The sequence below is a fragment of the Triticum urartu genome, chromosome 3A (genome assembly GCF_056163025.1).
Source record: "Triticum urartu cultivar PI428250 chromosome 3A, HENAU_Tu73, whole genome shotgun sequence".
Classification (NCBI taxonomy): Eukaryota; Viridiplantae; Streptophyta; class Magnoliopsida; order Poales; family Poaceae; genus Triticum; species Triticum urartu.
In genome coordinates this window covers 660,590,486-660,604,991 of record NC_141875.1, presented here as the reverse complement: position 1 = coordinate 660,604,991, position 14,506 = coordinate 660,590,486, and the positions used below count along the sequence as shown (strand labels likewise).

Below are 14,506 nucleotides of genomic sequence, written 5' to 3'. Positions count from 1 at the left end.
TTTTAGTGTCTATATCTGTGGTCGATTCTCCAAAAGAGAAAAAACAACAAAAATGTATGTTTTCTTTCAGGAATCGTCCTAGCCATCCTTTTCGTTAGACAACAAAGCAGCAGCAACAAAAGCGCACAAACATGCAAGCGGCCGAGCTGGAACCAATAAACACACACACACAATTTTGCACACCCTTTGTGTTCGGTTATGTCATTATGATTGATAAAACAAAGTTATTGTTGCAAAATTGAAATGTGTAGAGGACATTGGACATTGTTTCTCTTTTTTTAGACATATTATGAAGATATGGAAGAAGGCTCTGCAAGATGTGGCTGAAGAGCAAACAGGAAAACTTGTATGTATGTTGGCGGAAAATGTCTATTTTAAACTCTGAACTCATAGAGGTTTGACGAAACGAACCATCAAATCGAAATCCCGGTCGATTGCACCATGAACTATGCAATCTCAATCTATATTGAACCCTGGCATCGTTTGTCAAATGAGGATTGTCGGCGTGTCAAAGGATGGCTGGGATTGATGCCATGTTGTTGGTCGACGGAAGTTACCACCAGGGACAGCACATCTGTTGTGTTCACTTGCTGCCTTTTTTTCTTCTTTCTTTTCTTTTTTTCCTTCTCTTTCTTTTTATTTTTTGTTTTTCATTTTTTTATTAAATTCTCGACCATCTTAGTAGGAAATAGAAAACGAAAATGAAAGAACGCCGTGAACCATATTTTGAAAATGTAAAAAAGGTCACGGATTTTTTTATGGATTTAGAAAAGGTTCAAAATTTTTTGAAAAGAAGTTCACCGATTTTCAAAAGAAAAGTTCATGTATTTTGGAAAAAATTGTAAAACTGAAAAGAGTTCGTAGATATGAAAAAAGTTCACGGATTCGCAAAAGTGCACGGGTCCTGTAAAAGGTTCAAGAATTGAAAAAAATAACTGAAAAGAGTATCACACGTTAGATTAAAAAGGGAAAACAATCTATAAGGAGCTTCCACGAATAAAAAGAAAGAAAGAAATTGGAGCAAATTATTCACAAGAGGCAAGGTGACGTACTTGGTGGATTGTTAGTGCTTTCAATTATAATGTTCTCATTTTCCAAAAACTATTCATAGATCAAAAGATGTTCACAGATTCAAAAGATGGTCGTGTATTAAAAAATTCTCATGGATTTCAAAATATGTTCGTATTTTCTAATTTTGTTTGGAATTTCGAAAATTGTTTTTGTTTTAAAAAATTGTTCACAGATTAAAAACATGTTTGGGATATCAGAATTTGTTCAAGATTTCAAAAAATGTGTGGAGTAAACAAAATTGGAATTCCAAAAATATTTTCATTTTCAGAACAATATTAGGCATTTAGTTGTTTTCCTAAATTTTTGAGAAACGTTCAAAATTTTGTAAAGATTGTTTTGGATGTGCCACTTCGGTGGGATTTAAAATTTGTGCTTCCTTTATAGAACCAATAGACATTATCTCTAGTGGCTAGTCGCACACGTTTTCATGAATTAAAAGTCGCGAGTTCGATTCCTGACTGCGCCAATAGGTGCTCCCTTTTTAGCAGTGTAACAAGTAAAAAAGAAGATATTTTTTAGCAGACAAAAAATACAAATGGGCTGGCCCAGCGCAGCGGAAGGGTTTTTGCCGCTCCTTGGCCCACCAGCCAGATGAATCCCTGCAACGTCGGTGTTTTTATGCCTCGAACGATGCCAGGGTTGGATTTAGACCGGGATTGCATAGTTCAGGATGCAATCGACCAGGATTTCGACTTGGAGGTTCGTTCCGCCGAACCTGTATGAGTTTAGGGTTTCAAATCGACGTTTTCCTATGTCGGCGGGCTTCCTTTATGCAAAACTGAAACTTTTGTCAAAAATATTTGTTTAGGAGGACCACCTTGTCTTCAAATGATCAAATCCTAGATCTGCCACTACTGCTTTGTCGCATGTGCCTTCTTCGTCATCGGTGGCTTCCCTTTCAAACCACCCAAATCTTCTTCCTCGCTGGCAGATGCAGTCCCCATTTGTCCTCTCTGCGTGGAGCTTTTCTCCTCGTATGTGGCCACCTCGCCTTCTCCTCTCTGCTTGGATCTTCTTCCTTTCTAGCGCCCGTTGAGGTTGCCTCCTCGAGCATGTACCCGCCGGGAGGAGAGCTAAGCAGCGGCATGGTTGCTGATGGCTGGCTCCTGAGTCCGCCACCGTATCCTCACTGTATTTGGTCATATCCCGATTTGCATCTCTTTTGTTATTCAGAGAAAATCGGATACTGTGGGGTCCGTGTATCCATGCGTATCCCTTTGCACTTGCACTAGATTGGCAATAGGATAGATTGTGTCGTATCTTTGCTTTGTAGCTCTACATAGCCGGTGATTATTTCGCACTTAGACGCTAATTGGTTCCATATGAGTACAACGTTTTTATTTGGGCTGGCCCATCTAATCATCTTTCGGTTTTGGAAACCTCCTGGTCCGTTTTTTTCCTTCTTTTGTGTTTCTACGAAGGTTTTACCCGCTTTTTTTCTTTTTGTTCCTTTTGTTCATTATTCAAATTTGTGATTTTTAAAAATTTTGTTTTTATATTCATAAAGATTTTTTCAAATATAATAATTAACTTTTAGTTCGTGAATAATTACAAATATCATATATTTTTAAAATTAATGAACAATTTTAAAATTTGAAAAAGTTTTAAAAAATCCTGATCATTTTTAAAATTCATGAAAATTATTCAAGGTCATGAATTGTTTAAAATCCACAAAAAAATTGGCTAAATTATTTTAATTTCAAATTTGCAAATATTTTTCCAAATCCATGAACAGTTCCGAATTTCACAAATTTTTCTTGTAAAAGTGGCATTACCAGGTTTTCTTAGACAACAAAGCAGCAACAATAAAAGTGTAAGACCATCCGAGGGCGCTTCCTATTAGGCGCTTCAGGCGTCCGTTAGGCCACTTTGCTAATGGGCTCCTGAAGAGCAGCGAGGTTGGCCAGCCATTTTTTTAATCCAGCAAAAGAAACTCGGTCCTGCTACAACCCGGACCTGTCATGCAACGTGTTACATTGCTTCCTTTTCATCCTTTGTTCTGTCTTCTTTTTTTCTTTTTTTGTCTGTTCCTTTTTTCAAAATGTGTGATTTTTTTGTTGAAAATTAATGAAATTTTCATTCAAAATTGATGAACCTTTTAGAAATTTGATGATTTGTTTTTAAAAAAAGCGATGAACTTTTGTTTTCGAATTCAATGATTTTTTAAAATCAATAAACTTTTTTCACAATTGGATGAACTCTTTTTAAAAATTAATGATTTTTTTCAAAATCAATGAATTTTGTCAAATTCGATGAACTTTTAAAAATTCATGAAACTTTTTCAATTTAGATGTAGTTTTCTTAAGTTGTGAACTTTTAAAAAAATTGTACATTTTTTAATTCATGTTTATTTTCTAAAAATCTGAAGTCAACAATTGACCGGTCAACCGTCCCTAGTCAGCAGCGAACTAACCAGACCGAGCTAGTAGGGAGGAGCTAGGAGCGTGCGTTTTCTAGCCAGGCCCAAGAATTGGCTCCATGGACGAGGGAACCCCTAGTTCGCACTTAAAGCGCTGACTAGGGGAAATCCCTATTCGCCGCTCGCTGCGGTAAACTGTCGGGCTGCCGCACAGGGCAGCGATGCGAGTGACAAATATGGGCCGGCCCACTTCAAGATTTACACAGGTGCGGTCAACCAGTTTTAGGAACCTTCTAGAAGGTTCCCTAAACCGGGTTTTTTCTGTGTTCTTTCATTTTCGGTTTTTTTGGCTTTTTATTGTATTTTATTTTTTGTTTTTCGTTTTTCCATTTTCTCTTTTCGGTTTCTTCTAATTTTTTTTCTTTCCTTTCCTTTTCCTTTCTCTTTTTTCAAGTTTATTTCCTTCACAAAACTGTACACAAATTTCAAAAAAGTTTGCATTTTTCAAAATTTTGTTTAAAGTTTAAATACTATGCTTGTTTTCAATTTTTGTTTGTAAATTTATAAAATATTAGAATTTGCTGCTATGCCAGGTGGCGGCAAGGGCGGCCACGATGTGCTTCATCTCCGGCAACAGACTGTCCCACAGTGCTTCCCCGCTAGCGGTCATGGCAGATGCAGTGCAAGGGAGGAGGATGTGGAGGGGCTGGTGTTGTGGTGTGGAGTTAGCCGGGTGTGGACGCCTTTATATAGAGAATTCCGGTGAGGCCAGGCGTCCGGGTGCGTCAATGTGCGGCGCCGGAGTGGGTTTCTCGGCCGGGGAGCTTGCTTAAGGGGCTACAGACGGATGGACAACGGCATTAAACGGGCGCGGTAGATATGTGTCCCTTCCCGTCCAGTCGCGCATCTTCGGCGTTGAACAGGTGCGGCCACCGGAGACGTGTCATGGTGGCGCCCTCGGCTGGCGCGCCGCTTCAATGGCGGAGACAGTGAGAGGTCACGTCCTCTCTAAGCCGTCTTCAATGTTGAGCGTCGCGCTCTACAGCGACATGAATGCGGGCAGTTAGCGCCGGGCGGGAGCGCACGGGGGAGGTGGGAGGTGTTTTTGGTGGGCCAGGACGATCAGAAAACGGGCTTGGGATTGGTCCGGACTCCCGCAACCCGCATACATATCAAACTCTTTTTTAACAAACCAGATGAAACTCATGCAAACACAGCCAGATTTTGTACAAACATGACGGATTTCATACAAACACGGCGAATTTAAATATATTTAGAACATTTAGAACAAAAAAAATACCCACCCCTAAACCTATACTACGGCGGCAGCGGCCGGCGTCCAAGCCCGTGTCGTCCTCCTTCCGCCGTCTCCATGAACACCGGCGCTAAGACCAATGAAGTGAAGGTGCGGTCTCCGGTGAGGAAGAGTAGAGCACGGGAGAGTGACCGGCCCACATGGGTCATCAGGCCCCATCACCTCCCGTGGCCTACTCATCCTCGGGGGAGTCCGCGCCTTGTCGGTAGCCGGTGGACGTGAGGTCCATGAGGGAAATGGTGGCACCTCGCATTCGTCGTCCCACTGGGTCGGCTAATGGTTCATTGGCGGCGCGTAGGAGGTGCAACTGGCGTTGTTCTCCTCCGTGATTGCGTGTAGCTGCGCCTCCGCAGATGCCGCTTCCTGCCAAGCGACGACTTGAGCGCGGACGACATTGTAGATGGCACGCTGCTCTGTGACGAAATTTGGGTTCACCGCGCCCATGGCCGCCACAGCCTCCTCACTCTCACGCTCGCCGTAGATCTGGCCCTCCACCGGTGCTATTCAAGAAGAAACAGGTTGCACCGTTGTTCCTCCTGCGCTGATGCAGGCTGCACCTCCGCCATGGCAGCATTGAACTGCGCATGCGCCTGTTCCATGGTGAAGCCGGCTTGCACAGGAGGCGCGGGAGCCGCGGCGGAGTCGTCGAAGCCCGTCTCCATCGTGGTGTCGTCTTCATCGTCAGAGACCTCAGGCGAGCTGGCCGGCCTCGATCCTCCTAGCACGGCGGCTATGCCAGGTGGCGGCAAGGGCGGCCACGACGTGCTTCATCTCCGGCGACAGACTGTCCCACAATGCTTCCCCGCTAGCGGTCATGGCAGATGTAGTCCAAGGGAGGAGCATGTGGAGGGGCTGGTGTTGTGGTGTGGAGTTAGCCGGGCGTGGCCGCCTTTATATAAAGAATTCCGGTGAGGCCAGGCGTCCGGGTGCGTCAATGCGCGGCGCCGGAGTGGGTTTCTCGGCCGGGGAGCTTGCTTAAGGGGCTGCAGACGGATGGACAACGACATTGAACGGGCGCGGTAGATATGTGTCCCTTCCCGTCCAGTCACACATCTCCGGCGTTGAACAGGTGCGGACACCGGAGACGTGTCGTGGTGGCGCCCTCGGCTGGCGCGTCGCTTTAATGGCGGAGGCTGTGAGGGGTCACGTCCTCTCTAAGCCGTCTTCAGTGTTGAGCTTCGCGCTCTACAGCGGCATGAATGCGGGAAGCTAGCGCTAGACGGGAGCGCACGGGGAGGTGTTTTTGGTAGGCCAGGACAGTCAGAAAACGGGCTTGGGATCGGTCTGGACTCCTGCAACCCGCGCGGGAGCCGCGACGGAGTCGTCGAAGCCCGTCTCCATCGTGGTGTCGTCTTCATCGTCACAGACCTCAGGCGAGCTGGCCGGCCTCGATCCGCCTAGCACGGCGGCTATGCCAGGTGGCGGCAAGGGCGGCCACGACGTGCTTCATCTCCGGCGACAGACTGTCCCACAATGCTTCCCCGCTAGCGGTCATGGCAGATGTAGTCCAAGGGAGGAGCATGTGGAGGGGCTGGTGTTGTGGTGTGGAGTTAGCCGGGCGTGGCCGCCTTTATATAAAGAATTCCGGTGAGGCCAGGCGTCCGGGTGCGTCAATGCGCGGCGCCGGAGTGGGTTTCTCGGCCGGGGAGCTTGCTTAAGGGGCTGCAGACGGATGGACAACGACATTGAACGGGCGCGGTAGATATGTGTCCCTTCCCGTCCAGTCACACATCTCCGGCGTTGAACAGGTGCGAACACCGGAGACGTGTCGTGGTGGCGCCCTCGGCTGGCGCGTCGCTTTAATGGCGGAGGCTGTGAGGGGTCACGTCCTCTCTAAGCCGTCTTCAGTGTTGAGCTTCGCGCTCTACAGCGGCATGAATGCGGGAAGCTACCGCTAGGCGGGAGCGCACGGGGAGGTGTTTTTGGTAGGCCAGGACAGTCAGAAAACGGGCTTGGGATCGGTCTGGACTCCTGCAACCCGCGCGGGAGCCGCGGCGGAGTCGTCGAAGCCCGTCTCCATCGTGTTGTCGTCTTCATCGTCAGAGACCTCAGGCGAGCTGGCCGGCCTCGATCCGCCTAGCACGGCGGCTATGCCAGGTGGCGGCAAGGGCGGCCACGACGTGCTTCATCTCCGGCGACAGACTGTCCCACAATGCTTCCCCGCTAGCGGTCATGGCAGATGTAGTGCAAGGGAGGAGCATGTGGAGGGGCTGGTGTTGTGGTGTGGAGTTAGCCAGGTGTGGCCGCCTTTATATAAAGAATTCCGGTGAGGCCAGGCGTCCGGGTGCGTCAATGCGCGGCGCCGGAGTGGGTTTCTCGGCCGGGGAGCTTGCTTAAGGGGCTGCAGACGGATGGACAACGACATTGAACGGGCGCGGTACATATGTGTCCCTTCCCGTCCAGTCACACATCTCCGGCGTTGAACAGGTGTGGACACCGGAGACGTGTCGTGGTGGCGCCCTCGGCTGGCGCGTCGCTTTAATGGCGGAGGCTGTGAGGGGTCACGTCCTCTCTAAGCCGTCTTCAGTGTTGAGCTTCGCGCTCTACAGCGGCATGAATGCGGGAAGCTAGCGCTAGGCGGGAGCGCACGGGGAGGTGTTTTTGATAGGCCAGGACAGTCAGAAAACGGGCTTGGGATCGGTCTGGACTCCTGCAACCCCCCCCCCCCTCCCCTCCCCAACGTTTGTCTCCGGTTTATGGGAAGAATCACGTTCGAGCCGCTTCGTAGACCGATACAGGTCAGCGTTGGATGGCTTCCGCATTCTGAACGGTTGCGGAAGGTTTATGAGTCTGCCTTGGAGTTGCCCTTAATGTGGTTGTTATGAATTTTCGTTTCTGATCAAATGTGAGGTTACGAGTTTTCTAAACATTACTAGTGTTTGATTCATGTAAAAGAAAAAATCTCCATGAGCATTGACAAACAACAAACTGGGAATCATGAGCGAGATTTTAGCGTAAACACAACATCTTATTCTCATAGTATAGGCTAAGCAACATAGAAGAGACTAATACTCTGAAGTCTCAGTTACCTCTACGGTTTCTCTTTGACACTCTCCGAGTGTTTGACGTGCTGGTTTCAACGACAGGCTTTGATACTATAAAGCTTGCACAACCATGTGCGGAGAACCAATACATTTTATACGGCTCATCAGGTTGTTGGACGAAAGACTCGATCGCCTCCGTTTGTATTGCCTTCTCTGCTTGCTGCAAACTCCGGTCACTGAGGGCTGCGTTCGAGCAATGGGGTGCACAGCTAATGGTCAACATTAGATATGGGTGGGTGTTTCTGTGCGCTCTAGTTCTAGTTGCGCTGCTCCGGGGAGCTGAAATATGGCAGTTAAAACCCATGGCGATGACTGATTCTGGAAATCTACGTGTTAATTCCGATGGAACGGCCTTGTTCTCACAAGAATAGATCCCATCTTCTTTGCAGCAGAATGGGTCTTGACGGCCTATTCTGCCCAACTTGGCGAGATCAACATCTGCATATTGCCACGGCCATGGTGAAACTAGGACTTGTGAAGATATCTCAGCGATTTCCCCGACCGCTAGATCGGCCAAGGACGTGAACTGGGGACCAAGTGATTGAAGTGACTTAAGGCACTCATTAGCAATCCCAATAATGTCCGTGCTCTCAGTTAGCCGCAGCGTTACCGTGAAGTAAACATATGCCATCGGCCTATTGAGGTCTTTGTGTTTGAAGCCTAGCATTGCCAGCATACCATGCTCTTCGGAAGGGCACGTGTGCACCATGAGGCAGCGGCCCTGGGATCCTTGCTCCTCCTTGTACCAGAGCGCCCTGCCTTGAAGAAGCTTTGCGACCAGAGGGCTGAGATAAAACCTATACTGGGCAAGTGTAAAGCCGTCCTTCAAGTCGCGTAGGAGCCTGTCGGCCTTCTCCACGGACCGCTCGAACTTTGCGACGTCCGAGGGTCTCAGCAGGTTATTTTCTGTGCCCAAGGCGAAGAGAGACTTGGCCTTTTTGGGCGGAGAGGGTGCCCCTTCGTCTTGCTGCAGCTCGAGGTTGGAGAGCAAGTCATGGCACTCCTGGAAGGCCTGTTTGATCTCCATCCTTCGACGGAGCAATGCCGTCTCAGTGATGGGCAGCCTGCTCGTCCTCTCAAATTTCAGCTCCAGGTCGTCGTGCGCGGTCACCAGCCTCTTCATGAGGTCCTCCTGAGAGCGCTTCTCCCCGCGGAGTCCGAACACGAAGGAGACGGCTCTATTCACGGCTTTGTCCACAAGTGTCTGGACCACCATCTCCGGCACCTTCTCCGCCATTGTCATCATTTTCTCCCTGAAAAGAAATACAGAAAGGCTAAAAATCCGACGTCAGATTTTCAGACATGGCAATCGGACGTTGTTCATGCTTTATATTGGCGCGAGGATGTCAATTTCAGTCCGCAAGCACGGCAATTTTTCTGGCGGAATAAGAGTTGAGGCGGATTTGCCATGCTCGTCAACTAAACTTGACGTCCAGGGCGAACACAACTTGACATGAAAAAACGTTCGATCTGCCATGCCTAAAAATTTGGTGTCCGCTAGATATCCAGGCCCAAGGAACATGAGTGAGATGCGTGTTGACTGTTACCGATGAGCGCATGATAGGATGTATAGATCGATAGGTAGCGGCGTATACTGCTAGAGAATCGCATATCCGCATAGTGAAAAGGAATTCGTATAGAGGGGGCAGATGATCACCTTGTCCTAGCGGGTGTCCGGCTTCAGTTGGGGCGGTCAAACGAGATGGGCGGAGGAGTACGGGGTGGATGAGAGAGAGCTGCTAACCGAGTGGCTGCAAATGCAGATGGGTTGTAGTGTGGTGATGCCTGGGGACAATAATCCTTTGCTTATATATATAGTGGCCCGTGAAACAGCAAGGAAAGCGGGGAGCGCGTGATGGTAAGAGCAGTAGCAATCCAAAGTACGTACATGCCCGTGAATGGTGCCCATGGGACCTCACCTCAGCACGTACGGCATGGCATGCGAGTCACACTGCCGGCCGGGTCACGGCATTGCTCCGGCGCCACCCGCGCAAGTCGTCGGTCGATGGAGTCGTTTGCTCCGGCGCCACCAGGGCGAGTCGTGGATCGAGTCGTCTGCTAGTACGTGCATGGGGCCCGGGAATCGGCGGCCAAGATTGCCCACTTGTAGTTGTAAACGATCGATGACAGCAGCCACTTGTGAACTGAACTCTCAAGTGTAAAACAGCTCAGCCTTCGGAAGTCTCGCAGTATCCGCGTCGAGTTTTCCACGACATTCTGTGTACAGTAGCAATCAATGGTTAACAAGATGTAGGTTCCACACACACAAAAACGTCACTAGTCACACGCCACCATCACTGCTTGCTCTGCGTGCCTTCTCCGTCTCCTTTCACGCCCACCTTCCACATTGTAAACCAGCTCAGCCCTTGGAACGGGCCGGCTCGCGCGCACGCCACCCGCCTCAAGTTTTCCACAACCTAGGGTCGTGTGAGCGTGTAGCAATGAACTAGCGAGACGCAAGTTTCTTCGAGACCCATGCTTCCTCGTCTTCCTAAGAGCATCTTCAGCCGTTGGCCTCTTAGGAGGGGTTAAAATTCACCTCTGGGGGCGCACCGCCGCTAAACCATACACTGGGGCGTGATGCCCCCAGTCGCGGCGCCCATATTTTTTTGAAAAAATCAAATACGGCGCAAACACGATTCAAATTTAACGCAAACATTTGCGAATTCATTCAAATTTAAACATATTTTACAAAAAAAGAAAAAAACTAGCACGGGCCGCCCCCGCCGTTTCCATCGCCGCTCCTCGCCGTCTACCTCACTGCTCGCCGCCCGCCGCCCGCCTTTGCAGTTCTACATGCCGAGGAGGCGGTAGAACCGCGTGTAGTCGTCGCCGCCGCCGTCCCTGCTGCATCCCTCCCCCGATTGGCGCGGCGGGTTGGACGGTCCGGGGGCGTCGTCGTCGTCGTCGCTGTCGAGGACCACGATGCCGTGCTCGTCCTCGCGCCCACGCTTGCAGGCGGCGATCTCCTCCAGGGCCCGGCGCTGTCGGACCATCTCGTCACGGAGGTAGTCGTCCCGCGCCCACCGCAGGGCGTCCTCGTCGAAGAAGCCGCGCCGGGCTATCTCCTCGTACTCCGCGGGGAGGCCGGGCTCCGGCTTGGGCTTGACGAGGACGAAGCGGCCGATGGGGGGGCGGAGTCGCCGATGCGGATGCCGGAGCTGCGGGTGCGCGCGCTGACAGGCGTGTCCTGGGGCTCCGGCTTGACGGGGCGGAGGCAGGAAGAGCCCGACGAGCGTCCGGACGAGGAGGAGGACGCCCCGGGCCGCTCCATGCGCCTCGGCGTTCAGGAGCTTCCACGGCGGCGTGAGAAGGACGGGGGAGCGGGGTACTCGAGGCGCGGCGTGTTGCCGCCCTCGATGTACTCGAGGACGGCCTCCAACGTGCGGCCGGGCACGCCCCACCACCGGCGCCGGCCCTCGGAGTTGAGCCTGCCGGAGGGCACGACGCCGTTGGTGGCGTCGAGCTGCTCGGCGTGACGGCGGCGGAAGTAGGGCTCCCAGAGCGGGCTGTCGGGGACGTACCGTGGCCCCTCCCTCGCCGCCCGCGGCAAGGACGCGCGGATACGTGCGATCTCCGCATGTCGCGCCGCCCCGGTGGGTGGTGGTGGCACCGGCATGCCACCAGCGCTGATCCTCCAAGCCCCGGGCACCCGCATGTCCGGCGGGACCGGGTACTCGGCCTCGAAAAGGAGGCGAGCCTCGTCCTCGTGAAGATGGCGGCGCCCGAAGCCATTCGCCGCCGCGCCGTCGCCTGGAAAGCGCTCGGCCATTCTTCTGAACTGGAGACGGCGAGAGGAGGAAGGGGGGAGAAATGGGCGCGTCGGCAGTGGAGTATCTGCGCGTGTCTCCAGCGCGCTGGTGGTCGGCTTATATAGGCGGAGGCGCCGCGTGGTAGGCTTGGCCGGCGCGTTACGCGTGGCTTGATGGCGTGGCGGGCGAGGGGACGCGCGTCGTCCGGCCTTCACTGCGCCGCCCGTGAGGCATCAATGGAGGCTGACCGGCGCGGCAGCCCGCGCAGCGCGCAACTTTGGCATTGATTCGCCGCGGGAAACGAGGCGATGAGGACGACGAAGCGGCGAGAAAAGAGTCGAGTCGCTGACGCGGCTGGCCCGCGGCTCTTCGCGCCAAAAACGATTCGCCCGGCGCCCCCGAACGACCCCCAGCGCGCCGGGTTCGGGTTGGGTCCGCCGGCGCCAATTTCGACCCGAGCCGGCGAAAACTGGGCCCTTGGGGGCGCGACTGAGCCGATTTTTTGGCGTCGGCGGCAGAAAAATCGCCTTGGGGGCCTTCTTAGGGGCACGGCTGGAGATGCTCTAATGCTCAGAGCATTTCAAACAGACACACCAGATAAGCCACACATTGAAAAAAAACCCGTTAATTTGACGCGCGAGAGGCCCCGCGGCGTGCTTCAACAGGCGCATGAAAGTTTGACGCGCGCGTGGGAAAAAAGCGGCAGCGTGCGGCAGTTTTGGCGCGCGTCGCCTAGCGCGCTGGTTAAAAGCCGTGCGCGGATGCCCGCCAACTGCCGCTCTTTCCCTCCCGCCGCGACTTCTTCCTCGCCTCTTCCGGCGTCCCGCTGCCGCCGCCGCGCCTTCTCCCCTGCCTCTTCCGGCGCCCCGCCATGCCGCCGCGCCCCCGGAGCAGCTTGGGCTACAGCGGCGTCCACCTCCGCCCCTCCGGCCCCTCTGGCGTGTATTACGCGGAGATCCGCTCCGGCGATACACACCTTGGGCTCGGCATGTTCGAGATCACCCACGAGGCTGCCCGTGTGTACGACGCGGCGGCGTGGCGCCTCGAGCGGCCTCGGTCGCAGATGAACTTCACCGGCGTGCGGACGCGCGAGTATGCGCAGGATATCGCGCCTCCACATGACTAATCAGCGCCTCCTGCGGAGACGGGAGTGCCGCCTCCTCATCGCCGAGGCAGACGAGCACGCCGTAGCGGTGTGGCGCGAGCGCTTCCGACAGGATGTCACCGCCGAGAACGAGTTCTGGATGCAGAGGAGGGCGGAGCGAGCCGTGCGTCAGGCGGACAAGCGTGCGTGGAAGGAACTGTCAGAAGCCCAGATCGAGCTGGGACCAGCGTCGACATGGGACGATGAAGATCCTTGGTGACTCGACATGTTTACGTTATCGGACTACACCACTGAGGAGGACGATGAGTAGTTTTATTTGGCATCATTTTATCTATTTTTATTTAGCATTGTATGAACTGGCTTGTGATTTAGAGACTATGCTATGATTTAAACTATATGATGTCTCATATTTCTTCGTATATGTTTTTTTTAAAATCGAGCGTTGTCTGGTCGCATGCGTTGGATTTTACCACGCCTGTTGAAGCGCTATAGTAGCGCGCTAAATTTTGCAGCGCCTGGTAAAGCAACCATCCTCCTACGCACGCTATTTGGGGCCTGGAAAATTTTTCAGCCAGCTATTGGAGATGCTCTTAGGCTAGTCATAGTGGGAGTAACTTAGGTAGTAGTAACATAACGTACCCCAATTTTTTTGTTGCTTATGTGACATATGGTTAATGAGGAGAGAAGTGTTTAGAGTAACATATTATGTTACTGTAACATGACGCGTTCCGAGAAAAAAAGAGTCTACAAGTTAATAAATGAAATTATTTATGACACCACTCAGAGCCGGCCCTGAGAAGGGGCAGAGGGGGCGGCCGCCCCGGGCCCCAGCACGAAGGGGCCCCCGATGGCCTGGTTCCCCAAACGTGCGTAGCCCATATAACCAATCGATAGATTCTCATATCTATACCAATATAAAAAGAGCCAAATGGACAGATTCAAACCATCTCCACCGTCAAATCATGTTATCTAGCGGCTCAAATCGCTCCAATGTTGAGCATCAAACACGTTTAACGCTCTAATTACCCACCACTGTTATTGGTTATAAACACGTTTTGATATTTTTCCAAATATCAACGTGCAACAAATATATTTTACCTAATATAACGTGCAACTAATATTGTACCTAATATAAACGTGCATTGCATGTACATTATTACTAGTAACAGGAAAAAGATGTTTGATCGATTAATACTCCTCTTTTGTGAGGATCGTATGGAAAATATTGATTTTCTGCGACGAATTAGTGGTAAAGTATGGAAAATATTGATTACTTCCCGGCTTGACGCAAGCGCAGCCTTCTCGGCTTTTATTCCTTCTCTTCCCTAATAGGCAACAAATCAGTCATTGCCCCGCCGGCGTCATCTAATTGTGATTCCCTGCTGCTGGGTGCGATTAGGGGAAGAAGGTATTGCGATTTTCCAGATTCCATTAACCTCTTCTTCAGGCAAATCTCCTTGTTAGATCATTCATTTGTTCGTGAAGATCATTCTTTATTCCCTCTTACGTATCTCTTTCTCACAGTCCGATTTATTGATTTGTTGGGATTAGAAAATAGGAACTCGGATGTTTGTTCATGATTTGTAAGCAGAAGCTAAATCTTGCAGTTTCTAATTTTCTAGCCATCCAGGTACCTTGTTCTAGCTTTTTTAATTTCATTAGCAGTCTTTTAGTTTTTCGCTTCATACATTTGTGTGCTAATTAGCAAGATTGCTACTATGTATCTGGTAAGGACAAAAAACATGCGTTGTGTTAATTGAGTTCCCGAAAGTAGCTACTGTATTGACAAAATTTTATAAACAGGCATAAGTAGTTCTACTAGTGGGAATTCGAACGAATTAGCTTCAGATACTGTTGAAG

At 51.1% G+C, this 14,506-nt stretch overlaps 1 protein-coding gene across 2 annotated transcripts; it reads right to left on the bottom strand.

Annotated features, from left to right (window-relative positions):
- Window positions 1-7,692: 7,692 nt before the first annotated feature.
- Window positions 7,693-9,602, bottom strand: LOC125545810 (uncharacterized). Of its 2 annotated transcripts, none has more exons than XM_048709845.2 (2): window positions 9,447-9,602; window positions 7,693-9,042 (listed from the first exon to the last, which is right to left on the bottom strand). In XM_048709845.2, the coding sequence occupies exon 2, from the start codon at window positions 9,033-9,035 to the stop codon at window positions 7,767-7,769; it is 1,269 nt and encodes a 422-aa protein (XP_048565802.1). In that variant the 5' UTR covers window positions 9,036-9,042; window positions 9,447-9,602; the 3' UTR covers window positions 7,693-7,766. The 2 variants fall into 2 exon arrangements, with proteins under 2 accessions (XP_048565802.1, XP_048565801.1); XM_048709844.2 differs by having other exon boundaries at window positions 7,693-9,063; window positions 9,447-9,596.
- Between the last annotated feature and the right edge of the window lie 4,904 nt (window positions 9,603-14,506).

Excerpts from the sequence above, each read along its gene's own strand:
- LOC125545810 (XM_048709845.2), bottom strand. The coding sequence starts at position 9,035 with ATGATGACAATGGCGGAGAAGGTGCCGGAGATGGTGGTCCAGACACTT.